We start from the raw sequence: 26,475 nt of genomic DNA on the forward strand, positions 1-26,475 counted from the left end.
ATTTGAATAGGTGTTTTCCTTTGTGATCCCCCCAGCTTTTGTTAAGTGTCTGAGCTTGGTAAGTACGAGAGACAATACGCTGGGCAGGTTCTGCAGAGGTCCCCGCACAAAGAGACAGACCGGCGGATGCTATGTCTGCTGCCTCTGTCGACTTTGGGTTTATTAAATCAGATTTTTCAGGGGATTAGACAGAGAGAATATAGTCTATTACCAGGCGTGGTGTTCCACATCAGATGAAGAAGAAAGCTAGGTTCCATAGACATGGAGAGAAGGCAAACTTCCACCACTCTCAGCATCAGTAGAAGAAAGCTAGGTTCCATAGACATGGAGAGAAGGCAAACCACCACCACTCTCAGCATCAGCAGAAGAAAGCTAGGTTTCATAGTCAAGGAGAGAAGGCAAACCTCCACCACTCTCAGCAGCACCATTGGGGGCTATCGCCATTTTAAAGTAGTCAATTTTCTTATTATTATTCTTCATTGGCGGTTTGTAAACAAACTGAAAATATGCATACCACCACCTACTGTGCTGGACTGTGTAGTCTGAACAGACATACATCTATAAAGCTTTTAATGCCCATGCAAAACAGGCTTTGTGGAAAATGTACCTTCTATCCAACTCTGCAGGAATCTCTAAGTGCAGGAATGAGATCAGGAACCCCTTATCTCCTAGTGCATATAGCCTAGCCCCTTCAGGCTCTGTGTACACCGAGGAGAGGGGCCTTCCTACCTTCCACCGATGCAGTGAGGAGAAGTGTTTATTAAAACAGCTGCTTCAGCCGCAGCACTCCCAGACAGCACTCCCAGACAGCACTCGGCTGCGTCTCCTCCCTGTCTGTAGCAGAGATGGAATCATGCAGATATGGACACGCACACTAAGCTGCAACTGGATTAGTAGGCATGCAGGTGGTGGTGAGTGGTGGAAGTGGATGTAGAGCGAAGGTGAGAAGCTGTCTGAGACATGTTGGTGTAAGACCTGGGGGGGTCTGTCTGTTCAAATAGCTGGTGAGCCATGGAAAAATACTGTTGTTATGCCCCTTATGGTTCAAGCACAAGATATTTATCGAACTGTACATGGATAGTAGTAGATATCCAAGCAATCCTGTCATACAGTACAGCGAGGTGTTTACAGCGTGTTTAAAGGGTGAATATGGAACAGGGGTCAAAGAGAATAAAACCATTCACCAGTGACCACAGTATTGTTTTAATCATGTGTCATTACTATTACTGTTGGCTACTGGGGGAAGGGGGGGGGGGGGTCTTCAAAAACAGCTGCACTTTCTTCCAATGCTTCTCAACAGTCTGAGTCACTAACTATTGTTGAACACAGAAACTGCCGACAGGCATAAAAACTCTTCAGTGTGGCATCACTTGTTCAGCCTTCCATCCTGGTATTGGTCTTATTAAATGGGTCTGCTTCTCCAGTCTCTTGATCTGGTCAGCAGGAGGGCTAAGGAAAGGGGGACCTACTCAGATGCACAACTGAATGCATTCAACCAAAATGTGTCTTTTGCATTTAACCCAACCCCTCTGAATCAGACAGGTGAGGGGGGGCTGTTTTGGGACAGTCCCAAATTGCATCCTATTCCCTACAGTTGAAGTTGGAAGTTTACATACACTTAGGTTGGAGTCATTAAAACTCATTTTTCAACCACTCCACAAACTTCTTGTTAACAAACTATAGTTTTGGCAAGTCGGTCAGGACATCTACTTTGTGCATGACAAGTGATTTCTCCAACAATTGTTTACAGACAGATTACTTAACTTATAACTCATTGTATCACAATTCCAGTGGGTCAGAGGTTTACATACACTAAGTTGACTGTGCCTTTAAACAGCCTGGAAAATTCCCGAAAATTATGTGATGGCTTTAGAAGCTTCTGATAGGATAATTGACATCATTTGAGTCAAATGGAGGTGTACCTGTGGATGTATTTCAAGGCCTAACTTCAAACTCAATGCCTCATTGCTTGACATCATGGGAAAATCAAAATAAATCAGCCAAGACCTCAGACAAAAAATTGCAGACCTCCACAAGTCTGGTTCATCCTTGGGAGCAATTTCCAAACACCTGAAGGTACCACATTCATCTGTACAAACAATAGTATGCAAGTATAAACACCATGGGACCACGCAGCCGTCATACCGCTCAGGAAGGAGAAGCATTCTGTCTCCTAGAGATGAACGTACTTTGGTGCAAAATGTGCAAATCGATCCCAGAACAACAGCAAAGGACCTTGTGAAGACGCTGGTGGAAACAGGTACAAAAGTATCTATATCCACAGTAAAATGAGTCCCATATCGACATAACATGAAAGGCTGCTCAGCAAGGAAGAAGCCACTGCTCCAAAACCGCCATAAAAAAGCCAGACTACGGTTTGCAACTGCACAAGGGGACGAAGTTTGTACTTTTTGGAGAAATGTCCTCTAGTCTGATGAAACAAAAATAGAACTGTTTGGCCATAATGACCATCATTATGTTTGGAGGAAAAAGGGGGAGGCTTGCAAGCCGAAGAACACCATCCCAACCGTGAAGCACGGGGGTGGAAGCATCATGTTGTGGGGGTGCTTTGCTGCAGGAGGGACTGGTAAACTTCACAAAATAGATGGCATCATGAGGGAGGAAAAGTATGTGGATATATTAAAGTAACATCTCAAGACATCAGTCAGGAAGTTAAAGCTTGGTCGCAAATGGTTCTTCCAAATGGACAATGACCCCAAGCATACTTCCAAAGTTGTGGCAAAATGGCTTAAAGAACACAAAGTCAAGGTATTGGAGTGGCCATCACAAAGCCCTAACTTCAAACCTATAGAAAATGTGTGGGCAGAATTGAAAAAGTGTGTGCGAGCAAGGAGGCCTACAAACCTGACTCAGTTACACCAGCTCTGTCAAAAGGAATGGGTCAAAATTCACCCAACTTATTGTGGGAAGGTTGTGGAAGGCTACCTGAAACGTTTGACCCAAGTTAAACAATTTAAAGGCAATGCTATCAAATACTAATTGAGTGTATGTAAACTTCTGACCCACTGGGAATGTGATGAAAGAAATAAAAGCTGAAATAAATAATTCTCTCTACTATTATTCTGACATTTCACATTCTTAAAATAAAGTGGTGATCATAAAACTGACCTAAGACAGGGAATTTTTACTAGGATTAAATGTCAGGAATTGTGAAAAACTGAGTTTAAATGTTTTTGGCTAAGGTGTATGTAAACTTCCGACTTCAACTGTATATAGTGCACTACTTTTAACAGGACCCATGCCATTTGAGATGCAGTCTTGTTTTGTCTATGCCATATATCTAATCCAGCCAGACTGAAACCTTCCCCTACACAACTGAAAACTACCGTAGCCTCATTACTGATAGGAACACGGATGCTTTTGCCTTACAGGCTTTTTTATGCTTTTCCAAAACGAAACAGAAATTCATTCAACGGACCCTGAGAGACGAGACCCAGCCAGAAAAATAAAATAGCTCAAATTGAACTGATCATTCATTTAAATGGAATGAACCACTGACTGATCATTCAAATAATTAATAATTTCATGGAAGTGAACCGCTGAGGATAGAATGTTTTGCAAGCATGAAAGACACAGACGGCTTCTGTTCGTGTGTGTAACCAGTCACCATAACACCCTGAATCTCTGGGGTGCATTTGACCCCATTTAGTTGATGTGAAACAGAAAGCCCTTCGGGGTAGACATTATGCACTGGGACACGCCATGATCAGAGCAGTGGGCCAGGGAACCGGTGGTTGTGTGTGTCTGTGGTTGTGTGTGTGTTCTCTGGCCCAGTGCTCTGATCCAGGGAACACACCTGGAAGGTAATGAAGCATAAGGTGTTGATTGTGAAAAACAAGGCCATTTTAATACCCACTAAGAGGGTGGTGCTAGCAAAACCAGGGTACCGATTGACTATTGGTAAGAGGGTGGTGCTAGCAAAACCAGGGTACCGATTGACTATTGGTAAGAGGGTGGTGCTAGCAAAACCAGGGTACCGATTGACTATTGGTAAGAGGGTGGTGCTAGCAAAACCAGGGTCATGATTGACTATTGGTAAGAGGGTGGTGCTAGCAAAACCAGGGTCATGATTGACTATTGGTAAGAGGGTGGTGCTAGCAAAACCAGGGTACCGATTGACTATTGGTAAGAGGGTGGTGCTAGCAAAACCAGGGTACCGATTGACTATTGGTAAGAGGGTGGTGCTAGCAAAACCAGGGTACCGATTGACTATTGGTAAGAGGGTGGTGCTAGCAAAACCAGGGTCATGATTGACTATTGGTAAGAGGGTGGTGCTAGCAAAACCAGGGTCGTGATTGACTATTGGTAAGATAGGGGCGGCAGGTAGCCTAGTGGTTAGAGCGTTGGGCCAGTAACCGAAAGGTTGCTAGATCGAATTCCTGAACTGACAAGGTAAAAATCTGTCGTTATGGCTCTGAACAAGGAAGTTAACCCACTGTTCCTAGACCGTCATTGTAAATAAGAATTTGTTCTTAACTGACTTGCCTAGTTAAATTAAGGTTAAATAAAAAATAAAAAGAGAGTGGTGCTAGCAAAGCCAGGGTCGTGGTGACTATTGTAAGAGGGGGTGCTAGCAAAGCCAGGGTCGTGGTGACTATGGGTAAGAGGGTGGTGCTTGCAAAGCCAGGGTCGTGGTGACTTTTGGTAAAAGGGTGGTGCTAGCAAAGCCAGGGTTGTGGGTCCAATCCATATATGAAATCATTATACACTCATTATACTCTAACTGGCTTTTGTTAGGAATGTAGAAATAGGCTAGGTGGTTTCGCAAAAACACTTTTGATAAGCACCTGCTAAATTACATATATCCTTTACATTTTGGGTGGTTTAAAATGAATTCTAATGTCTCCAGTATGGTGCGAGGCTGTGAGAGAGAAGACTGGGTGTGGGACCAGGATATGAGAGTCTGCGACAGCCTTAACACCCCTCAGAGGAGAGGACAGTAGCTCTCTGCCACACAGTCACTCAAGGCTATCATTGGATTACTGTGGAGTCTCTCTCTCTCTCAAAGACTTGGAGGGGAAGGAGGGAAGAGGAAGGAGAGTGTGTCTATCCACTTTGGGAAATGCAGGGAGAGATAAATTACCACCCTGACTGATCCTCTCAGAGAAACAGAGGGAAGAATGGTTGACTGGAGAGCATGCCCTTGAGCGTATTAAAACCACACACAGATGACTGGCGTTAGAGAAGAAAGTGACATTCAGAGACCAGGTCTAGAAAAGATTGGAACCAATAGTCAGTCTTCACTGCACAAAATAGGAACCAACCCATGTCCCAGATGCAGAAGTCAAGCCCTGCTTCAACCTACTAGCCCTGCTTCAACCTACAAGCCCTGCTTCAACCTACTAGCCCTGCTTCAACCTACAAGCCCTGCTTCAACCTACAAGCCCTGCTTCAACCTACAAGCCCTGCTTCAACCTACTAGCCCTGCTTCAACCTACAAGCCCTGCTTCAACCTACAAGCCCTGCTTCACCCTACTAGCCCTGCTTCAACCTACTAGCCCTGCTTCAACCTACAAGCCCTGCTTCAACCTACTAGCCCTGCTTCAACCTACAAGCCCTGCTTCAACCTACAAGCCCTGCAAGAAAGCACAAGCAATTCCAAGCAGCTATTACTACGTCCCAAATGGCACCCTATTCCCTACATAGCGCACTACTTTTGACCAGGGCCCAGAAGGGTAATAGGGAGCAATTTGGGATGTAGCCAAGTCGCTGAGGGGATTTCTACACTGGCATGCCTCATTGCACCATCGTGGATAATGTAATGGCCACCCCATTTGAGCTGCAGTCGCTGCAGTTTGTGGCCTAAATTAGCGGTTTGCTGGGCCGGGGTCGGGAGGCTGACTTAGTGAGGAGTGTCTCCCCCTTGCTCAATTAACCTCCCATCTGGAGTAGGAGAGAGAGAGAGGAGAGAGAGGGGGAATTAGCGGAGGGATGATCCTGCCTTAATGTTGTATGCGTCCCAAATTGTACCCTATTCACTATACTGTACGTTACACTAATTTTTAAACAGGGCACTGGTCAAAAGTAGTGCACTATGAAGGGAATAGGGTGCCATTTGGGGGACAGACACTTCCTCCTGAGCAACACTGAAATTTCCCCACAGGAAGGGAGGCTGCAGTAGAAGATCAATAGCCCTGAGGAAGGGGTTGGGCATGGTGAGAGGAGTCAGGAAGGGTGAGGAAAGCATTGGAGGGAGGAGAGAGGTGAGAGGAGTCAGGAAGGGTGAGGAAAGCATTGGAGGGAGGAGAGAGGTGGGACGAGAGTCAGGAAGGGTGAGGAAAGTGTTGGAGAGAGGAGAGAGGTGGGAGGACAGTCAGGAAGGGTGAGGAAAGGGTCAGAGGGAATTTAGGGGTAGGAGGGGTATCAGAAGGGGGTGGGGAGGGGTAGAAGAGGCAGCCAGGGCCAGGATCTGACTGCAGGCCACAGTGGAAGAGTGTGACAGATGGGTTGACTTCCTCCCCTGATCCCCAGATGCCCCGGAGCAGAGCCCCGGAGAGCCTCCTGATTCCTCTCTTGGAGCTGTGCCCAACATGACCCCGGCTGCTGCCTCTTCATGCTCTGCTCCAACTGTAAACCCACCATTAAAGGCCAACTTATTCATTCACCTGGTTGGCTATAAAGCTGGCTCTGTCACGACTATCTGTAAGCCCAAGATTTAACTACATACAGTGTACACAGGCATTAGGTCCTACATACAGTGTACACAGGCATTAGGTCCTACATACAGTGTACACAGGCATTAGGTCCTACATACAGTGTACACAGGCATTAGGTCCTACATACAGTGTACACAGGCATTAGGTCCTATATACTGTGTACACAGGCATTAGGTCCTATATACAGTGTACACAGGCATTAGGTCCTATATACAGTGTACACAGGCATTAGGTCCTATATACAGTGTACACAGGCATTAGGTCCTACATACAGTGTACACAGGCATTAGGTCCTACATACAGTGTACACAGGCATTAGGTCCTACATACAGTGTACACAGGCATTAGGTCCTACATACAGTGTACACAGGCATTAGGTCCTACATACAGTGTACACAGGCATTAGGTCCTATATACAGTGTACACAGGCATTAGGTCCTACATACAGTGTACACAGGCATTAGGTCCTACATACTGTGTACACAGGCATTAGGTCCTACATACAGTGTACACAGGCATTAGGTCCTACATGCAGTGTACACAGGCATTAGGTCCTATATACAGTGTAGATAGACATTCACATGGACCCACACACAGACAGCAGACATATGAGGATCATAGGGGACCACTCAACTTGGACTGGCACATTCAAATGCAAGTCACGTTAGGAGAAATAGAAATATAGATTTATACGTATGAACTGCTATAGAGGGAAGGGGTCATACTGGTCACAGTTCTGCAGTGAAGAGAGAACCGTCTTTCTTGAGTGACACATCAAAGCAAGGGAGGCTTTCTCCCTTTTTTTCCGGGAGACAGATGGTTGCGAGTGGCACAATGAGGACGGTTGACATTGACGAGGGAAAATGTTGCCTCTGCCAAGTCCACATGTCACCTCAGTATGCAGCCTTGTGTCAGCCATCCATCCATCCATCGCTCTGTCTGGCCCATACAGCTTTTCAATAGCAGCACTAAATGGAAATTCATTACCAACCACACTGAGACAGAGTGATGGAGTGAGTGATGTGGTGGGTCATTCACGAGGGCTATCTGATCAAAGGACTGTGTGTGTAAGCCACATTGGACCATTAGTGAGGTGGTAACACACCTGTCTGTCAATGGTTTATAAGTAGGTTAGAAATAGTTAATATGTAGTTTATAAATCACATAAACAGGTCAAACTTTGTTAGAAATTGTGTAATTGTCGTTTTGGTACAACTTTTAAACCGTACCTAAATGTAAAGTGTTATTTAAGGCATACCTTACTGTAAAGTGTTATTTAAGGCATACCTTACTGTAAAGTGTTATTTAAAGTGTACCTTACTGTAAAGTGTTATTTAAAGTGTACCTTACGGTAAAGTGTTATTTAAAGCGTACCTTACGGTAAAGTGCTATTTAAAGCGTACCTTACTGTAAAGTGCTATTTAAAGCGTACCTTACTGTAAAGTGGTATTTAAAGTGTACCTTACTGTAAAGTGATATTTAAAGCGTGCCTTACTGTAAAGTGATATTTAAAGCGTGCCTTACTGTAAAGTGATATTTAAAGCGTACCTTACTGTAAAGTGTTATTTAAAGCGTACCTTACTGTAAAGTGTTATTTAAAGCGTACCTTACTGTAAAGTGATATTTAAAGCGTACCTTACTGTAAAGTGTTATTTAAAGCGTACCTTACTGTAAAGTGATATTTAAAGCGTACCTTACTGTAAAGTGATATTTAAAGCGTACCTTACTGTAAAGTGTGACCAGTCAGCCAATACTTACGGTTGTTCCCCAGCTCCTCAAACAGATACTGCATCTTTTCCCACTGGGTACCATTCTGATTAGGTGGGGCTTCAAGAGGAAGAAAGGCCCTGCAAAAAAGACTATTCATTAAAACCATTGGCTTTATTAGAAGTAAAATATGATATAGCCTGGTCCCAGATCTGATCAAAGTTGGCTATACAGCACAAACAGATCTGGGACCAGGCGAGTTAAAATAAGCCCAACTGTGAAATGCAGGTTAGAATATGTGATAGCCTACTTTGTAAAGTAAATGTATTAGAGAAGCCATGACTTTGGATATCTCCAGTGCATTTCTTAATGGAAACACAATGTTTTGATTATGTCCCTTGATAATAATTGCTTCTATCAACAGCCGTCAGCATCATCAGTAGTGCAAAACAACTTTTAGTTTCCCATACACTATTTACATAAAGTTGTCCCTGCTAGACAAGTTTATTTACCTAGCATTGAAGGGAATGTATTCAGGGAACTATCTTCACTGTCAGAATGTATAAACCCCCCCAGTCTGAGCCGAGAGACTAGCTAACACCTGCCACTGAAACCAACAGGATGGAGTGAAATAGTGAAATATTCATGTTTTTGTATTGAAAGCCTTCTCCTTCTTCTTGATGACAAAGTTAATTTACTGTAGCATTTCTTTTGGACCCGCAATTAAATGGATCAAGGTGTGCATTTTGTTGGACTAAAATAGACATTCCCAAACTCTGACTAGAGATGGAATGTATTCCTGGGAATGGCTTTAACTGTTATTTATTAAGGAAAACAACAGCATTAATCCAACTACACATTGGCAGAAGGTTAAGTAGCAGCAACAGCATCAATGACTATTGGTAGAGGGTTTAGTAGCAGCAACAGCATCAATGGCTATTGGCAGAAGGTTTAGTAGCAGCAACAGCATCAATGACTATTGGTAGAGGGTTTAGTAGTGGCAACAGCATCATTGACTATTGGTAGAGGGTTTAGTAGCAGCAACAGCATCAATGACTATTGGTAGAGGGTTTAGTAGCAGCAACAACATCAATGACTATTGGTAGAGGGTTTAGTAGCAGCAACAGCATCAATGACTATTGGCAGAGGGTTTAGTAGCAGCAACAACATCAATGACTATTGGTAGAGGGTTTAGTAGCAGCAACAACATCAATGACTATTGGTAGAGGGTTTAGTAGCAGGAACAGCATCAATGACTATTGGCAGAAGGTTGAGTAGCAGCAACAGCATCAATGACTATTGGTAGAGGGTTTAGTAGTGGCAACAGCATCAATGACTATTGGTAGAGGGTTTAGTAGCAGCAACAGCATCAATGACTATTGGTAGAGGGTTTAGTAGTGGCAACAACATCAATGACTATTGGTAGAGGGTTTAGTAGTGGCAACAACATCAATGACTATTGGCAGAAGGTTTAGTAGCAGCAACAACATCAATGACTATTGGCAGAAGGTTTAGTAGCAGCAACAGCATCAATGACTATTGGTAGAGGGTTTAGTAGTGGCAACAACATCAATGACTATTGGCAGAAGGTTTAGTAGCAGCAACAGCATCAATGACTATTGGTAGAGGGTTTAGTAGTGGCAACAGCATCAATGACTATTGGTAGAGGGTTTAGTAGCAGCAACAGCATCAATGATTATTGGTAGAGGGTTTAGTAGTGGCAACAACATCAATGACTATTGGTAGAGGGTTTAGTAGCGGCAACAACATCAATGACTATTGGTAGAGGGTTTAGTAGTGGCAACAACATCAATGACTATTGGCAGAAGGTTTAGTAGCAGCAACAACAACATCAATGACTATTGGCAGAAGGTTTAGTAGCAGCAACAGCATCAATGACTATTGGTAGAGGGTTTAGTAGTGGCAACAACATCAATGACTATTGGCAGAAGGTTTAGTAGCAGCAACAGCATCAATGACTATTGGTAGAGGGTTTAGTAGTGGCAACAGCATCAATGACTATTGGTAGAGGGTTTAGTAGCAGCAACAGCATCAATGATTATTGGTAGAGGGTTTAGTAGTGGCAACAACATCAATGACTATTGGTAGAGGGTTTAGTAGTGGCAACAACATCAATGACTATTGGTAGAGGGTTTAGTAGTGGCAACAACATCAATGACTATTGGCAGAAGGTTTAGTAGCAGCAACAGCATCAATGACTATTGGTAGAGGGTTTAGTAGTGGCAACAGCATCAATGACTATTGGTAGAGGGTTTAGTAGCAGCAACAGCATCAATGATTATTGGTAGAGGGTTTAGTAGTGGCAACAACATCAATGACTATTGGTAGAGGGTTTAGTAGTGGCAACAACATCAATGTCTATTGGTAGAGGGTTTAATTGTGGCAACAGCATCAATGACTATTGGTAGAGGGTTTAGTAGTGGCAACAACATCAATGACTATTGGTAGAGGGTTTAGTAGTGGCAACAACATCAATGACTATTGGCAGAGGGTTTAGTAGCAGCAACAGCATCAATGACTATTGGTAGAGGGTTTAGTAGTGGCAACAACATCAATGACTATTGGTAGAGGGTTTAGTAGTGGCAACAACATCAATGACTATTGGTAGAGGGTTTAGTAGTGGCAACAGCATCAATGACTATTGGTAGAGGGTTTAGTAGCAGCAAGAACATCAATGACTATTGGTAGAGGGTTTAGTAGTGGCAACAACATCAATGACTATTGGTAGAGGGTTTAGTAGTGGCAACAACATCAATGACTATTGGTAGAGGGTTTAGTAGCAGCAACAGCATCAATGACTATTGGTAGAGGGTTTAGTAGCAGCAATAACATCAATGACTATTGGTAGAGGGTTTAGTAGTGGCAACAGCATCAATGACTATTGGTAGAGGGTTTAGTAGTGGCAACAACATCAATGACTATTGGTAGAGGGTTTAGTAGTGGCAACAACATCAATGACTATTGGTAGAGGGTTTAGTAGTGGCAACAACATCAATGACTATACTCTAAAGCATGAGCCTCAACTATTTCCACCTGCATGTAAGTGCTGGTCATGGCTCACATCAACAGCATCCTCCCGGACACCCTGGACCCACTCCAATTTGCATACCGCCCCAACAGATGACGCAATCTCAATCGCACTCCACACTGCCCATCCTCGCCTGGACAAAAGGAACACCTATGTGAGAATGCTGTTCATTGACTACAGCTCAGCGTTCAACAACATAGTGCCCTCAAAGCTCATCACTAAGCTGACTCTAGGACTAAACATCTCCCTCTGCAACTGGATCCTGGACTTCCTGACGGGCCGCCCCCAGGTGGTAAGGGTAGGCAACAACACGTCTGCCACGCTGATCCTTAACACTGGGGTGTGTACTTAGTCCCCTCCTGCATTCCCTGTTCACCCACGACTGTGTGGCCAAACACAACTCCAACACCATCATTAAGTTTGCTGACGACACAACAGTAGAATGGCTGATCACCGACAACGATGAGACGGCCTATAGGGAGGAGGTCAGAGAACTGGTAGTGTGGTGCCAGGACAAAAACCTCTCCCTCAATGTGAGCAAGACAAAGGAGCTGATCGTGGACTACAGGAAAAGGAGGACCGAACAGGCCCCCATTAACATCAACGGGGCTGTAGTGGAGCGGGTCGAGAGTTTCAAATTCCTTGGTGTCCACATCACCAACAAACTATCATGGTCCAAACACACCAAGACAGTCGTGAAGAGGGTACGACAAAACCTTTTCCCCCTCAGGAGACTGAAAAGATTTAGCATGGGTCCCCATATCCTCAAAAGGTTCTACAGCTGCACCGTTGAAACATCCTGACCGGTTGCATCACCGCCTGGTATGGCAACTGTTCGGCACCTGACTGTAAGGCGCTATAGAGGGTAGTGCGAACAGCCCAGTACATCACTGGGGCCAAGCTTCCTGCCATCCAGGACATATTTAATAGGCGAGGTCAGAGGAGGAGACTCCAGTCACACAGGTTATAGACTGTTTTCTCTGCTACCGCACGGCAAGCGGTACCGGAACGCCAAGTCTAGGACCAAAAGGCTCCTCAATATCTTCTACTGCTGAACAATTAATAAAATCGCTACTGGACAATTTACATTGACCCCCCACCCTCTCCCTCCCTTTTTGTACACTGCTGCTACTCGCTGTTTACTATATTTGCATAGTCACTTCACCCCCAACCTACATTTACAAATTACCTCAACTAGCCTGTACCCCCACACACTGACTCGGTACCGGTGCCCCCTGTTTATAGCCTCGTTATTGTTATTCTTATTGTGTTACTTTAGTCTACTTGGTAAATATTTTCTTAACTCTTCTTGAACTGCACTGTTGGATAAGGGCTTGTAAGTAAGCATTTCACGGTACAGTCTGGCAGACATATCTGCATGTCTGGCAGACATATCAGTGTGGATGACGGATCACCACCCCAAGCTGAACCTCAGCAAGATGGAGCTGCTCTTCCTCCCGGGAAAGGACTGCCCTTTCCATGATCTCGCCATCACGGTTGACAACTCCATTGTGTCCTCCTCCCAGAGTGCTAAGAGCCTCGGCGTGACCCTGGACAACACCCTGTCGTTCTCCGCTAACATCAAGGCGGTGACCCGATCCTGCAGGTTCATGCTATACAACATCGCAGAGTACGACCCTGCCTCACACAGGAAGCGGCGCAGGTCCTAATCCAGGCACTTGTCATCTCCCGTCTGGATTACTGCAACTCGCTGTTGGCTGGGCTCCCTGCCTGTGCCATTAAACCCCTACAACTCATCCAGAACGCCGCAGCCCGTCTGGTGTTCAACCTTCCCAAGTTCTCTCACGTCACCCCGCTCCTCCGCACACTCCACTGGCTTCCAGTTGAAGCTCGCATCTGCTACAAGACCATGGTGCTTTCCTACGGAGCTGTGAGGGGAACGGCACCTCCGTACCTTCAGGCTCTGATCAGGCCCTACACCCAAACAAGGGCACTGCGTTCATCCACCTCTGGCCTGCTCGCCTCCCTACCTCTGCGGAAGCACAGTTCCCGCTCAGCCCAGTCAAAACTGTTCGCTGCTCTGGCACCCCAATGGTGGAACAAGCTCCCTCACGACGCCAGGACAGCGGAGTCAATCACCACCTTCCGGAGACACCTGAAACTCCACCTCTTTAAGGAATACCTGGGATAGGATAAAGTAATCCTTCTAACCCACCCCCCCCCAAAAAAAAAAATATATAGATGTACTATTGTAAAGTGGTTGTTCCACTGGATATCTTAAGGTGAATGCACCAATTTGTAAGTCGCTCTGGATAAGAGCGTCTGCTAAATGAGGTAAATGTAAAAAATGTAAATGTAAAGTCTACACTTGTATTCGGCGCATGTGACAAATAAAGTTTGATTTGATTTGAAACACATGCTTTGTTTAATGCCAGTGGCAGGTCATTTTTGATTATCCTGGAGATTTTATGACATCATTACATTTTACATGTATTTATTGTTGTTGTAAAAAAATGATTGCTTGTTTAATTTAATTAAAGCCAAACTTATTAGAATGATTCACCATCCTGGTTTTAGCGGTAACGTGGTTGGTCATGGCATGAATTTTGACAGCAGAAACACAGCCTATCTAGCCATGATGCACACTGCCCATATAAACATGGAACAACACTAATGTGGAACAACAGTAATGTGTTGATTAGCCTAATGTGGAACAACAGTAATGTGTAGATTAGCCTAATGTGGAACAACAGTAATGTGTAGATTAGCCTAATGTGGAACAACAGTAATGTGTAGATTAGCCTAATGTGGAACAACAGTAATGTGTAGATTAGCCTAATGTGGAACAACAGTAATGTGTAGATTAGCCTAATGTGGAACAACAGTAATGTGTAGATTAGCCTAATGTGGAACAACAGTAATGTGTAGATTAGACCAATGTGGAACAACAGTAATGTGTAGATTAGCCTAATGTGGAACAACAGTAATGTGTAGATTAGCCTAATGTGGAACAACAGTAATGTGTAGATTAGCCTAATGTGTAATAACAGTAATGTGTAGATTAGCCTAATGTGTAACAACAGTAATGTGTAGATTAGCCTAATGTGTAACAACAGTAATGTGTAGACTAGACCAATGTGGAACAACAGTAATGTGTAGATTAGCCTAATGTGGAACAACAGTAATGTGTAGATTAGCCTAATGTGGAATAACAGTAATGTGTAGATTAGCCTAATGTGGAATAACAGTAATGTGTAGATTAGCCTAATGTGTAATAACAGTAATGTGTAACAGTAATGGAATGACTTGGTTTCCTCTATCGTAATCGCTCCTCTTTCACAGCTGCAGCCAAACTAACCCTGATTCAGATGACCATCCTACCCATGCTAGATTACGGAGACGTAATTTATAGATCTGCAGGTAAGGGTGCTCTCGAGCGGCTAGATGTTCTTTACCCTTTGGCCATCAGATTTTCCACCAATGCTCCTTATAGGACACATCACTGCACTCTATACTCCTCTGTAAACTGATACAACACCCATTCTGCCAATCACATTCTGTTAAAGGTCCCCAAAGCACACACATCCCTGGGTCGCTCGTCTTTTCAGTTCGCTGCAGCTAGCGACTGGAACAAGCTGCAACAAGCACTCAAACTGAACAGTTTTATCTTAATCTCTTAATTCAAAGACTCAATCATGGACACTCTTACTGACACTTGTGGCTGTTTTGTGTGATGTATTGTTGGCTCTTCCTTCTTGCCTTTGTGCTGTTATCTGTGTCCAATAATGTTAGTACCATGTTTTGTGCTGCTACCATGTTGTGCTGCTGCCATGTTGTTGTCATGCTGTGTTGTCATGTGTTGCTGTCATGCTATGTTGTTGTCTTAGGTCTCTCTTTATGTAGTGTTATCTCTCTTGTCGTGATGTGTGTTTTGTCCTATATATATATATATATATATATATATATATATATATATTATCCCAGCCCCTGTCATTGTAAATAAAAATGAGTTCTTAACTGACTTGCCTAGTTAAATAAAGGTAAAATAAAAATCTATATGTATGTTATCTATGTATTGTAGGTAGGCCTACATTATGTTAGCCATGCAGCTCCTGTTTGGACGTGTGTAAAACCCCCTCCATGTGTCCATGCCATCATGAAGAGCATCATGAAAGGAGAGAAGAACTTCTGGGAATACCGGTGAACCTCGTACACACAAGTTATTTGCCTGTAACAATTGCTTGTTTCCCATTTGATATGTTGAAAACCCAAGCCCTCCGTAGGCTACCCTTACCCTAGGCCTACTATAATGAAAGCTCATTTAAAACATGTTAGGCTAAACCAGGGCTGGATTCAGAAATAAATATTGGCAATATTTTACTTGAAGCCTGCAGGTATAATGCTTTTTAACTTGTTATAAGCACGTATGAGCCTTTATAATGTCTAATAATAAAGTGTATAATATGCTGTCTCTATGGATCAACATTTCCACTAAGAAACAACATGCTGAATGAAGACCACCCTATTAAAGAACAATCACCTCAAAAGCCCAAGTTTAAAGAATCAGCAGCAGTTGAAAGGACAATAGTCATTTTAAGAGTTTTGAGTCATGCCTAGCCCTCTAGCCCAGTCACGACAGGCTGCAAACAAAAGACTGTGTTCAAGCAGCAAAGCCCTTGAATGAACAGTCACCCAAACAGTGGCCTGATGCCTCCCTGTATCACACAGAGAGGAGAGGAGATGAGTGGAGTGGAAAGGAAAGCAAAGGAGAGGCAGAGCAAGATAAAAGCCATCATGTCGCCTCGCATCAAGAGACCTGAACAACAATCCCCCGGTACAAAGAGGTACAAAGGGCTGACGGTTCAAAAAGGTAAAATAGACACCAAATTGCTTCTGTCTAAAGAATCCCAAAGAGTCCAAACTTTTCAACTTGAAATGAACCATGTGGGCTCGTCCTAGGCTGTGTCTCAAATGTCAACATGTTGTCTAAGGTCCATAGGGCTCTGGTAAAAAGTAGTGATCTATGTAGGGAATAGGGTGCCATTTAGGATGACACGTTTCTATCCACCCACCGTTCAATCCAGGCAGCGTCCTCTATAGGATCAGAGTGCCATTTAATGGTTGAATGAACATTACATTACATGACCTGAACAGCAAGCATGTTACTGTGGTGGTGGCTAGGAGAAATCCATTATGTTTATGCTGCACAGGCACAGTTCAACACAGAGTAAACTGGAGGTTAAATGGGACATGGTTTCCACTGTGTATCGCTATAGATTTAAGCATCAAGTCATCTTTGAGAAACTTAATCACGACATGGACAGTTCACAATGGCTTTATCTGAGACTGAGTGGGGGTGGGGATGGGAGCTGGGTGCTGGGGGTGGGGATGGGAGCTGGGTGCTGGGGGTGGGGATGGGAGCTGAGGATGGGTGCTGGGGGTGGGGATGGGAGCTGAGGATGGGTGCTGGGGGTGGGGATGGGATCTGAGGATGGGTGCTGGGGGTGGGGATGGGAGCTGAGGATGGGTGCTGGGGGTGGGGATGGGAGCTGAGGATGGGTGCTGGGGGTGGGGATGGGAGCTGAGGATGGGTGCTGGGGGTGGGGATGGGAGCTGAGGATGGGTACTGGGGGTGGAGATGGGAGCTGAGGATGGGTGCTGGGGGTGGGGATGGGATCTGAGGATGGGTGCTGGGGGTGGGGATGGGAGCTGAGGATGGGTGCTGGGGGTGGGGATGGGAGCTGAGGATGGGTGCTGGGGGTGGGGATGGGAGCTGAGGATGGGTGCTGGGGGTGGGGTTGGGAGCTGAGGATGGGTGCTGGGGGTGGGGATGGGAGCTGGGTGCTGGGGGTAGGGATGGGAGCTGAGGATGGGTGCTGGGGGTGGGGATGGGAGCTGAGGATGGGTGCTGGGGGTGGGGATGGGAGCTGAGGATGGGTGCTGGGGGTGGGGATGGGAGCTGAGGATGGGTGCTGGGGGTAGGGATGGGAGCTGAGGATGGGTGCTGGGGGTGGGGATGGGAGCTGGGTGCTGGGGGTGGGGATGGGAGCTGGGTGCTGGGGGTAGGGATGGGAGCTGAGGATGGGTGCTGGGGGTGGGGATGGGAGCTGAGGATGGGTGCTGGGGGTGGGGATGGGAGCTGAGGATGGGTGCTGGGGGTGGGGATGGGAGCTGGGTGCTGGGGGTGGGGATGGGAGCTGGGTGCTGGGGGTAGGGATGGGAGCTGAGGATGGGTGCTGGGGGTGGGGATGGGAGCTGGGTGCTGGGTGCTGGGGGTAGGGATGGGAGCTGAGGATGCTCTTGGGTCAGAGAGCATCTTGGGTCAGTAACTATAGCAGAGAGCATCTTGGGTCAGTAACTATAGCAGAGAGCATCTTGGGTCAGTAACTATAGCAGAGAGCATCTTGGGTCAGTAACTATAGCAGAGGGCATCTTGGGTCAGTAACTATAGCAGAGAGCATCTTGGGTCAGTAACTATAGCAGAGGGCATCTTGGGTCAGTAACTACAGCAGAGGGCATCTTGGGTAAGTAACTATAGCAGAGAGCATCTTGGGTCAGTAACTATAGCAGAGAGCATCTTGGGTCAGTAACTATAGCAGAGAGCATCTTGGGTCAGCAACTATAGCAGAGAGCATCTTGGGTCAGTAACTATAGCAGATGGCATCTTGGGTCAGTAACTATAGCAGAGGGCATCTTGGGTCAGTAACTATAGCAGAGAGCATCTTGGGTCAGTAACTAGCAGAGAGCATCTTGGGACAGGAATATGAATAAAGCTTCAAGCTTGTTCCAGAGAAAATGTACAGAGTTGTGAAGTTAGATTGAACCAGTAGAAGAACCCAGGTATATGGCAACTACTCTGGTGGAAGAGGACTTTTTCTGTGATGTCTGGCTGCTCATGTCTGAACAGATGGCAGTTTAAAGAACTTTGATTTCCTTGAAGAGGAAAACACCTTGCTCATTAAGCGATTATAATGACATGTAGTACACACCTCTCCCCACCATCTATGGCTGTGTCCAAAATGGAACCCTATTCCTTATATTATTATACAGACCCCTATGCAGGCCCTGGTTAGATGTTGTGCACTAGATAGGGAATAGGGTGGGTGACAATGTCTCATAGTACTTACCCAATTAATAGCAGTGCTGCACAGACGATGATGAATCCAATTGTGTATTTCAGAGCATTTTTCACTTGCTGTAATGAAAGACAGAATTATTAATAGTGTGATTATGAATCAGGAATGTAACTATATCTAATTCTTCAATGGGGTGGGTTGGGGGGCCGGGTGGGTATGTATGTGTGTGTACACGTTTGAGGTGAGTGGCTGGCTAACTAATTCCATATTCCAGTTAGTGAGGGGACAATGGAGTGTGAAGTGGAATCCAGAGTCCTGTTCACCCTGCCAGAGACTCTCAGAGTAGTCACACACACACACACACACACACACACACACACACACACACACACACACACACACACACACACACACACACATACACACACACACACACACACACACACACACACACACACACACACACACACACCTTACTCCCAGCGCTGTTATTAAAGGGTGCTTTGAAAGTAATGATTCAAAAGAACTCCTTGGCTGTGAGAGGAAGTGCTTCTGTCAGCTCCAAACCAACCCAGAGGAAAGGGAAGAAGCTCACTGTGGCATGTAATCTATATAATCACTACCGTGTCCTTTGGAGACCAATATATGACATTTCAGCAATATTCAGTTTAAGATGAAGAGGGGGGGAGGGTGGTCTATTCCTATGGGCTTTGGCTTTTTCTACACTTATCTTAACAGAGGCCATGTATACGTAATATCCAAGAGTCGACAGTAAAGTCTCAACTATATCCTTGTTGCTTTTCTACAGTACGTAGTTCTATAGGATACTGTATGCTTTTCTACAGTATGTAGTTCTATAGGGATACTGTAAGCTTTTCTACAGTATGTAGTTCTATAGGGATACTGTAGGCTTTTCTACAGTATGTAGTTCTATAGGGATACTGTAGGCTTTTCTACAGTATGTAGTTCTATAGGGATACTGTAGGCTTTTCTACAGTATGTAGTTCTATAGGGATACTGTAGGCTTTTCTACAGTATGTAGTTCTATAGGGATACTGTACACTTTATTTGTAGCATAGAGCTTTAAGTATCACTTCTGTATCTATTTTGGGGGATTGTGATATATTAATATTGAGTGAGTGTTTTAATTGAGACTGATGTGTTTACATTCAGCCTGTGGTTGGTCATTAGGAATGTAATCTCTCACGATATGTGGGACCAACGGGATTAAGTCAAAAATAATGAATAAATACAGTGTTTACCTTCCTTAACCCAGAGACAGACAGCTAGTGACTGCTGTTCATAGCCAAGGTCAACGTGTGTGTGTGTGTGTGTGTGTGTGTGTGTGTGTGTGTGTGTGTGTCTAGACTACAGTAAGAGGACAGGCAGCAGCAGTCTTACTGAACACTTGTTGGTGTGTGTGTGTGTGTGTGTGTGTGTGTGTGTGTGTGTGTGTGTGTGTGTGTGTGTGTGTGTGTCTAGACTACAGTTAGAGGACAGGCAGCAGCAGTCTTACTGAACACTTGTTGGTGTGTGTGTGTGTGTGTGTGTGTGTGTGTGTGTGTGTGTGTGTGTGTGTGTGTGTGTGTGTGTGTCTAGACTACAGTTAGAGGACAGGCAGCAGCAGTCTTACTGAACACTTGTTGGTGTGTGTGTGTGTGTGTGTGTGTGTGTGTGTGTGTGTGTGTGTGTGTGTGTGTGTGTGTGTGTGTGTGTGTCTAGACTACAGTAAGAGGACAGGCAGCAGCAGTCTTACTGAACACTTGTTGGTGTGTGTGTGTGTGTGTGTGTGTGTGTGTGTGTGTGTGTGTGTGTGTGTGTGTGTGTGTGTGTGTGTGTGTGTCTAGACTACAGTTAGAGGACAGGCAGCAGCAGTCTTACTGAACACTTGTTGATGTTGTCATCATCTTTCTCCTCATAATAGAAATAGACAAAGGGGATCCACAGGAAGACACAGAACAGGAGGATAGAGTACAGTGCTGTAGGGAGAGAGAGAGAGTTCAATCAACTTTATTTCTATATTTCATCAAACAAAAAATATATGTTTTCCTACTGATCACGTTGAAACAGTGTGGATAACTGATTGGATTTAACAAAAAGTTATGAATGGAAAGAAATTGATAGAATTTGTATAAAAAAATGGAAAAGTATACTTTTAACATAAATCCAATGGCTTTGAATTCCCATTAGTTGACAACTCAGTCTGCTGGGTGATCTACAAAGCCTCACATATGAGTGTGTAATGCAAATACACAAGGTCCTGTCTGGTTTGGTTGGTAGAGCATGGTAAATACACAAGGTCCTGTCTGGCTCGGGTTGGTAGAGCATGGTAAATACACATGGTCCTGTCTGGCTCGGGTTGGTAGAGCATGGTAAATACACATGGTCCTGTCTGGTTTGGTTGGTAGAGCATGGTAAATACACATGGTCCTGTCTGGCTCGAGTTGGTAGAGCATGGAAAATACACATGGTCCTGTCTGGCTTGGGTTGGTAGAGCATGGTAAATACACATGGTCCTGTCTGGTTTGGTTGGTAGAGCATGGAAAATACACATGGTCCTGTCTGGCTAGGGTTGGTAGAGCATGGAAAATACACATGGTCCTGTCTGGCTCGGGTTGGTAGAGCATGGAAAATACACATGGTCCTGTCTGGCTCGGGTTGGTAGAGCATGGTAAATACACTTGGTCCTGTCTGGCTCGGGTTAGTAGAGCATGGTAAATACACATGGTCCTGTCTGGCTGGGTTGGTAGAGCATGGTAAATACACATGGTCCTGTCTGGCTCGGTTGGTAGAGCATGGTGAATACACATGGTCCTGTCTGGCTCGTTTGGTAGAGCATGGTAAATACACATGGTCCTGTCTGGTTTGGTTGGTAGAGCACGGTAAATACACAAGGTCCTGTCTGGTTTGGTTGGTAGAGCATGGTAAATACACATGGTCCTGTCTGGTTCGGTTGGTAGAGCACGGTAAATACACATGGTCCTGTCTGGTTTGGTTGGTAGAGCACGGTAAATACACATGGTCCTGTCTGGTTTGGTTGGTACAGCACGGTAAATACACATGGTCCTGTCTGGTTCGCTTGGTAGAGCATGGTAAATACACATGGTCCTGTCTTAAATGACCTTGAACAGGCAAATTGTGGAGAATTGACATTAACATTTCATACATTTTTCTTCAGAGGGTAAAGCAAATTGAGAATCATTTGATACAGTGCAGTGATGTTTTGGGGACCAACGTGAGGGTCAAAAATGAGGTGGTGGTCTCTGCTTAATTAACAAATGTATTTTTTATTACATTTTTTAAATCTTGTTGACTTATGATGATTAGATAGGCCTAGAAGAACTCCCATCTGTGTTGTGTGGTTTTGTTCTCATCTGATTACTGCAACAGGCTGTGTTCTCATCTGATTACTGCAACAGGCTGTGTTCTCATCTGATTACTGCAACAGGCTGTGTTCTCATCTGATTACCGCAACAGGCTGTGTTCTCATCCGATTACTGCAACAGGCTGTGTTCTCATCTGATTACTGCAACAGGCTGTGTTCTCATCCGATTACTGCAACAGGCTGTGTTCTCATCTGATTACTGCAACAGGCTGTGTTCTCATCTGATTACTGCAACAGGCTGTGTTCTCATCTGATTACTGCAACAGGCTGTGTTCTCATCTGATTACTGCAACAGGCTGTGTTCTCATCTGATTACCGCAACAGGCTGTGTTCTCATCTGATTACCGCAACAGGCTGTGTTCTCATCTGATTACTGCAACAGGCTGTGTTCTCATCTGATTACTGCAACAGGCTGTGTTCTCATCTGATTACTGCAACAGGCTGTGTTCTCATCTGATTACTGCAACAGGCTGTGTTCTCATCTGATTACTGCAACAGGCTGTGTTCTCATCTGATTACTGCAACAGGCTGTGTTCTCATCTGATTACCGCAACAGGCTGTGTTCTCATCTGATTACCGCAACAGGCTGTGTTCTCATCTGATTACCGCAACAGGCTGTGTTCTCATCTGATTACTGCAACAGGCTGTGTTCTCATCTGATTACTGCAACAGGCTGTGTTCTCATCTGATTACTGCAACAGGCTGTGTTCTCATCTGATTACTGCAACAGGCTGTGTTCTCATCTGATTACTGCAACAGGCTGTGTTCTCATCTGATTAACGCAACAGGCTGTGTTCTCATCTGATTACTGCAACAGGCTGTGTTCTCATCTGATTACTGCAACAGGCTGTAAGTGGTCAAAGAGATATGAGAAGATATGATAAAAAACATCCTGTTTGGCTGTAAGAGGAGGAGTGAGGAGTTATACAACCCAGTATACAAGTCTATCTTTCCTGAGACCACAGTTTACGTCACCATGAAGTCAAAAGCACCATGAAAGCAAAAGCAACAGCATTCATGCCAAGGGAAAATATGAGAAAAACATGGCAAAGGAATGATATTAAAACATTGGGGGTCTCAGTTGGGCTCAGTTGAGGGGCAGTTTCCTGGACCCAGATTAGGCCTAAAACTACTCCAGAACTAAAAAGCATACTGAACGGAGAATCTCCATTGAAAATGCTTTTTAGTCCAGGATCAGGCTTAATCTGTGTTTGGGAAACCACCCTTCAATGTTTTCAGCAGAGCAATGGCTAAACATAAACACAAAGGTCTGAGTATGACAAAGATGTCTGAAATAGCAGAGGACCTTTACAGAGGACAGAAGTTGTTGGCACAGCAAAACAACATCTAATGTGCTAACAACAGTTGCTGAAAGTATCTGATGGTCTCCAGGCCCTGAGGGAAATAAGAACGCTCGCTCTCAAAACCTTTCATATTCCCTTTGCATTCTTGTTAAAGGTGCTGCATTGTGATTTCAGAAAAGGTCTATAATATATCTGCAGTAATAGTTGTATAATAGTGTTTCACAGTATTACTGACGCACCAGTACAGTGAAAATGCGTTTTTTTTTTCACATTGTTTGTAACTTATTTTGTAAATAATGTTCATGCTACCATCTTTCTTGACCCGAAAAGAGCTTCTGAACAGAACAGCGACTACTCCCCTCGAACTGGACAAAGATTTTTCCTTTAATGAGTGTGAAGCAAAGGATATAATGTTGCTCCCGGACAAGGCCCAAATCCCCGTCATGTACATGAAGAAAAGAAGGAGATACCGGAGGCGCAGATCAGGGTGCCTTGTGAGAATTTATAGGCAAGTGGCTAACACGCCTCTACCATCTGTTCTATTTGTCAACGTGCAATCACTGGATGAGCTCCGTTCGAGACTATCCTACCAATGGGACATTAAAAACTGTAATATCTTATGTTTCACCAAGTCGTGGCTGAACGATGACACAGATAATATTCAGTTGGCTGGTTTTTCCATGCATCGGCAGGACAAAACAGCTACGTCCGGTAAGACGAGGGGTGGGGGGGTGTGTCTATTTGTTAATAACAACTGGTACGCAATGTCTAATATTAAAGTAGTCTCGAGGTATTGCACCTCATGATAAGCTGTAGACCACACTATCTACGAAGAGTTTTCGTAGCCGTCTATTTACCACCACAAACCAATGCTGGCACTAAGAATGCAGTCAATGAGCTGAATAAGGCCATAAGTAAACAAGAAAATGCTCATCCAGAAGTGGCGCTCCTAGTGGCCGGGGACTTTAATGCAGGCAAACTGAAATACGTTTTACCTCATTTCTACCAGCATGTCACATGTGCAACCAGAAGAAGAAAAAAAACTATAGACCACCATTCACACACAGAGACACATACAAAGCTCTCCCTCACCCTCCATTTGGCAAATCTGACCTGAATTATATCCTCCTGATTTCTGCTTAAAAGCTAAAGTAAAGCAGGAAGTACCAGTGTCTTGCTCAATACGGAAGAGGTCAGATGACGCGTGGTTGCAAAGCTACAGGACTGTTTTGCTAGCACAGACTGGAATATCTTCCGGGATTTATCCAATGGCATTGAGGAGTATACCATCTCATACCACCGGCAACATCATAAAGTGCATCAATGACGTCATCCCCACAGTGACGTACGTACATGTGGCAGGGTTTGCAAACTATTACGGACTACAAAGGGAAACCCAGCCGCGAGCTGCCCAGTGATGCAAGCCTACCAGACGGGCTAAATCAAATCAAATTTAACTGCCTTTTATGCTCGCTTCGAGGCAGGCAACACTGAAGGGTGCATGAGAGCACCAGCTGCTCCGGACAAATGTGTGATCACGATCTCTGTAGCAGATGTAAGCAAGACCTTTAAACGGGTCAACATTCACAAGGCCGCGGGGCCAGACGGATTACCAGAAACGTTACCGGAAGGCCAAGTCTAGGTCCAAAAGGCTCCTTAACGGCTTCTACCCCCAAGCCATAAGACTGCTGAACAATTAATCAAACGTCTACTTGGACTATTTGGCCACCCCCCCCCCAGTTGTTTTTACACTGCTGCTACTCACTGCTTATTATCTATGCAGTCACTTTACCCCTACCTACATGTACTAATTTGACTTGGTCCCGGTACCGAGTCAACCTGACCTGTCGAGGTACATTGACTCGGTACCGGTACCCCCTGTATATAGCATCATTATTGTTATTTACTTTACATTAGTTTATTTTGTAAATACTTTCTTAAATCTGCATTGATGGTTAAGGGCTTGTAAGTAAGCATTTCATGTTAAGGTCTACACCTGCTGTATTCGGTGCATGTGACAAATACAATTTGATTTGATTGTTTGTGATATTGGCCTCAAAATGGGAAAGTTGTTTTGACTGGGTGGTTGTGTTATCTAGTGGAAATTCCTCTATCGTTTCCCGGTTGCTAATATTCTACACTGTTGGCTCAATTTCACTTTATGTGAGAAAACAAGCACTGAATAGTATAGGGAATCATTGTACCATCTAAATCACTGTGAAATATCTTTAAAAAATACCCAAAAATATAATGTTTTTCCAGCTGTTTGAAGCTGGTGGACCAAAACAGAAAGTAAAAGGTTCAGGTGCGAGTCTCCGCCATGTTACGGGGAAATGGGATTCTGGGGAGGAGGGAGATGTGTTTTAAATGCAGCCTAGTGCTAAGTGAATTGCAAGATATTTCACAGTGATTCAGATGGTACAATGATTCCCTACACTATTCAGTGCTTGTTTTCTCACATAAACTGAGCGAACCATTCAGAATTTTAGCAACCAGGAAATTAGCTATATATATATATATATATATATATATATATATATATATATATATATATATATATATATGACAGCCAAAGTCAGAACAGCTTTCCCATTTGCCAGCGGGCGAATATCACAGCCAATCACAACACTGGCATGTAAATAAAACTGTGAAACACTATCATTCCAAAATTACTGCAGATATGGACATTTTGTGAAATTAAAATGCAAAACTAAAAAATACTATCATATGTGTAGCACCTTTAAAGTCTCTCTCTATTCATCCCTCTCTGTCAGACAGGACACTATGATCATCACATCCCCATGACTACACAAGATCAAAGCTGTTGTATTCTCCAGTCTATTCCTTTCCTGCACTCAGACACAGAGTAGCCTAGCGCGTAGGCATACATAACATGAAGCTATTTCACTAGTGGGATACATCTGACAATGAGGCTCCCTCCTCCACTCGCAAACATGATTTGATAAAAGCATTCTTCATGGATATGATGACAGATGTTTATTAGCTTGGATGCCTCTCATTGTCAATAACAAACAAACAACATTAAATCAGTACAATACATTACTGTTGGGGCTCTGCAGTGGCCAGCATCCACCTAGTAGCATGAACATGCCCAACAGATGCACAGCAATCAGCATCATATTGAAGAGGTTAGTCATTCTAGTCAACTAGAGGGACTCATGTTGTGTCCATGTAGACCTAAAGCCTAATCACCTCCAAAGGAAGGCTCTTTATGAGTAGGACTATTAATATAGAATCATGTAAACGTATTAGCCTAATTGTGATCTAAAAGGCAAAACTGAACCTTTTTCACAGC

At 44.3% G+C, this 26,475-nt stretch overlaps 1 protein-coding gene across 1 annotated transcript in view; it reads right to left on the reverse strand.

Annotated features, from left to right (window-relative positions):
- Positions 1–26,475, reverse strand: part of LOC115152787 (probable lysosomal cobalamin transporter) — a 181,299-nt gene that overhangs the window by 104,932 nt on the left and 49,892 nt on the right. Inside the window, exons 4-6 of the mRNA XM_029697581.1 lie at positions 20,352–20,449; positions 18,522–18,589; positions 8,436–8,524 (exon numbers count right to left, since the gene is read on the reverse strand). Of these exons, the coding sequence (XP_029553441.1) occupies positions 8,436–8,524; positions 18,522–18,589; positions 20,352–20,449 (255 nt within the window). The remainder of the gene's footprint in view (positions 1–8,435; positions 8,525–18,521; positions 18,590–20,351; positions 20,450–26,475) is intronic.

Source organism: Salmo trutta, chromosome 18 (assembly GCF_901001165.1).
Source record: "Salmo trutta chromosome 18, fSalTru1.1, whole genome shotgun sequence".
Taxonomy (NCBI): Eukaryota; Metazoa; Chordata; class Actinopteri; order Salmoniformes; family Salmonidae; genus Salmo; species Salmo trutta.